Source organism: Daktulosphaira vitifoliae, unplaced genomic scaffold, assembly GCF_025091365.1.
Source record: "Daktulosphaira vitifoliae isolate Bord-2020 unplaced genomic scaffold, ASM2509136v1 Scaffold_2668, whole genome shotgun sequence".
Taxonomy (NCBI): Eukaryota; Metazoa; Arthropoda; class Insecta; order Hemiptera; family Phylloxeridae; genus Daktulosphaira; species Daktulosphaira vitifoliae.
In genome coordinates this window covers 1-1,281 of record NW_026102228.1, presented here as the reverse complement: position 1 = coordinate 1,281, position 1,281 = coordinate 1, and the positions used below count along the sequence as shown (strand labels likewise).

General features: G+C 31.5%; 1 protein-coding gene across 1 annotated transcript; it reads left to right on the top strand.

Moving 5' to 3' along the window:
* The first annotated feature begins 11 nt into the window (after positions 1–11).
* LOC126909969 (uncharacterized) lies at positions 12–1,083 on the top strand. Its single transcript, XM_050692374.1, has one exon. It carries the CDS (start codon positions 338–340, stop codon positions 956–958), a length of 621 nt encoding a protein of 206 aa, XP_050548331.1. The 5' UTR covers positions 12–337; the 3' UTR covers positions 959–1,083.
* Positions 1,084–1,281: the final 198 nt, after the last annotated feature.

The following is a 1,281-nucleotide window of genomic DNA, read 5'->3' as shown; positions in this document are numbered from 1 at the left end:
TTTAGGTGTCGGTGAACCTTTTTTGTCTTGGGTTAAATCATACTTAAGTGGAAGAAGTCAGTTTGTCCAATTATTTGGTATTTCATCCAAGATCTTTCCTACTCCTAGTGGTGTACCTCAAGGTAGTCATTTAGGTCCTTTATTATTCAATATTTTTATAAATGGGATTTTTTCTATTGCCTCTCCATGTCGTATTATTCTTTTTGCTGATGACGCTAAAATATTTTATAAAATATCTAAAGTAGATGATTGTTTGACTCTCCAAAAAGTCTTAGATCAATTTGTCATTTGGTGTAAGACAGTTGGTTTATGTCTTAGTGCTGGAAAATGTAAAGTCATGTCATTTTACCGATCTAGTGAAATGATAAATCACAATTATTTTCTCGACAATGTAGTGTTAAAACGGGTCTCCCAAGTAAACGATCTGGGTTTTGTTTTTGTCCCCTCGCTAGATTCTAGACCACATATTGACCTCATAGTTGGTAAAGCTTTGCGTATGTTAGGATTTATTCGTCGCAATACAACACATTTTAAATCTCGTGACTGTTTAGTGGCTCTATATTGTTCTCTCGTGAGATCGATTTTAGAATATGGTACCTTGATCTGGTCACCTTATACAGCGGTCGACAAAAGTCGTATTAACAAGGTCCAAAACAGATTTCTAGGTTTCGCTGGTTATACCCTTAATATTGCCCATCCAGCCCATGATTACGGGCCCATAAATGAAATCCTTAAGCTTGAGTCTCTAGAACTTAGACGTAAAACATTTGGCAAATATTTCATTGACAAACTATTACATGGTGATATTGATGCCCCACGTTTAATTGAGCGACTTGATATCCATGTCCCCAGTAATACTAGGTTTCAGTCCAAATTTTATGTCCCTTTAAGTAGGTCTAATTTCTCCAAAAATGCACCATTAATTAAATTAATGCGAGAATATAACGAAAGTCTTTAGCTTGTACGGAGTCACATACATTTATTATTTTTATATTTGTTATTATTATTATTAATATTATTTATATTTTTTATATTGTTTGTTATTTTACATATTTCACTGTTTCTGTAATTTATTCTATATGTTTTACATTGTATCTTTTCAAAAAGCCGATTGGCGTTTATAAATAAATAAATAAATAAATAAATAAATAAATAACCTGTATCAAATCTTTATTATGCAAAAAAAAAATTTCGGACTTCATTTTATCTTCACGGTGAAAATGGCTACCGAATGCTTTTTTTGTGTGAAAATTTTCGATTTTGTATTTTACATTTTTAACT

Bases quoted from the DNA above. Each gene is read 5' to 3' on its own strand.
- LOC126909969 (XM_050692374.1), top strand. From the start codon at position 338: ATGTCATTTTACCGATCTAGTGAAATGATAAATCACAATTATTTTCTC.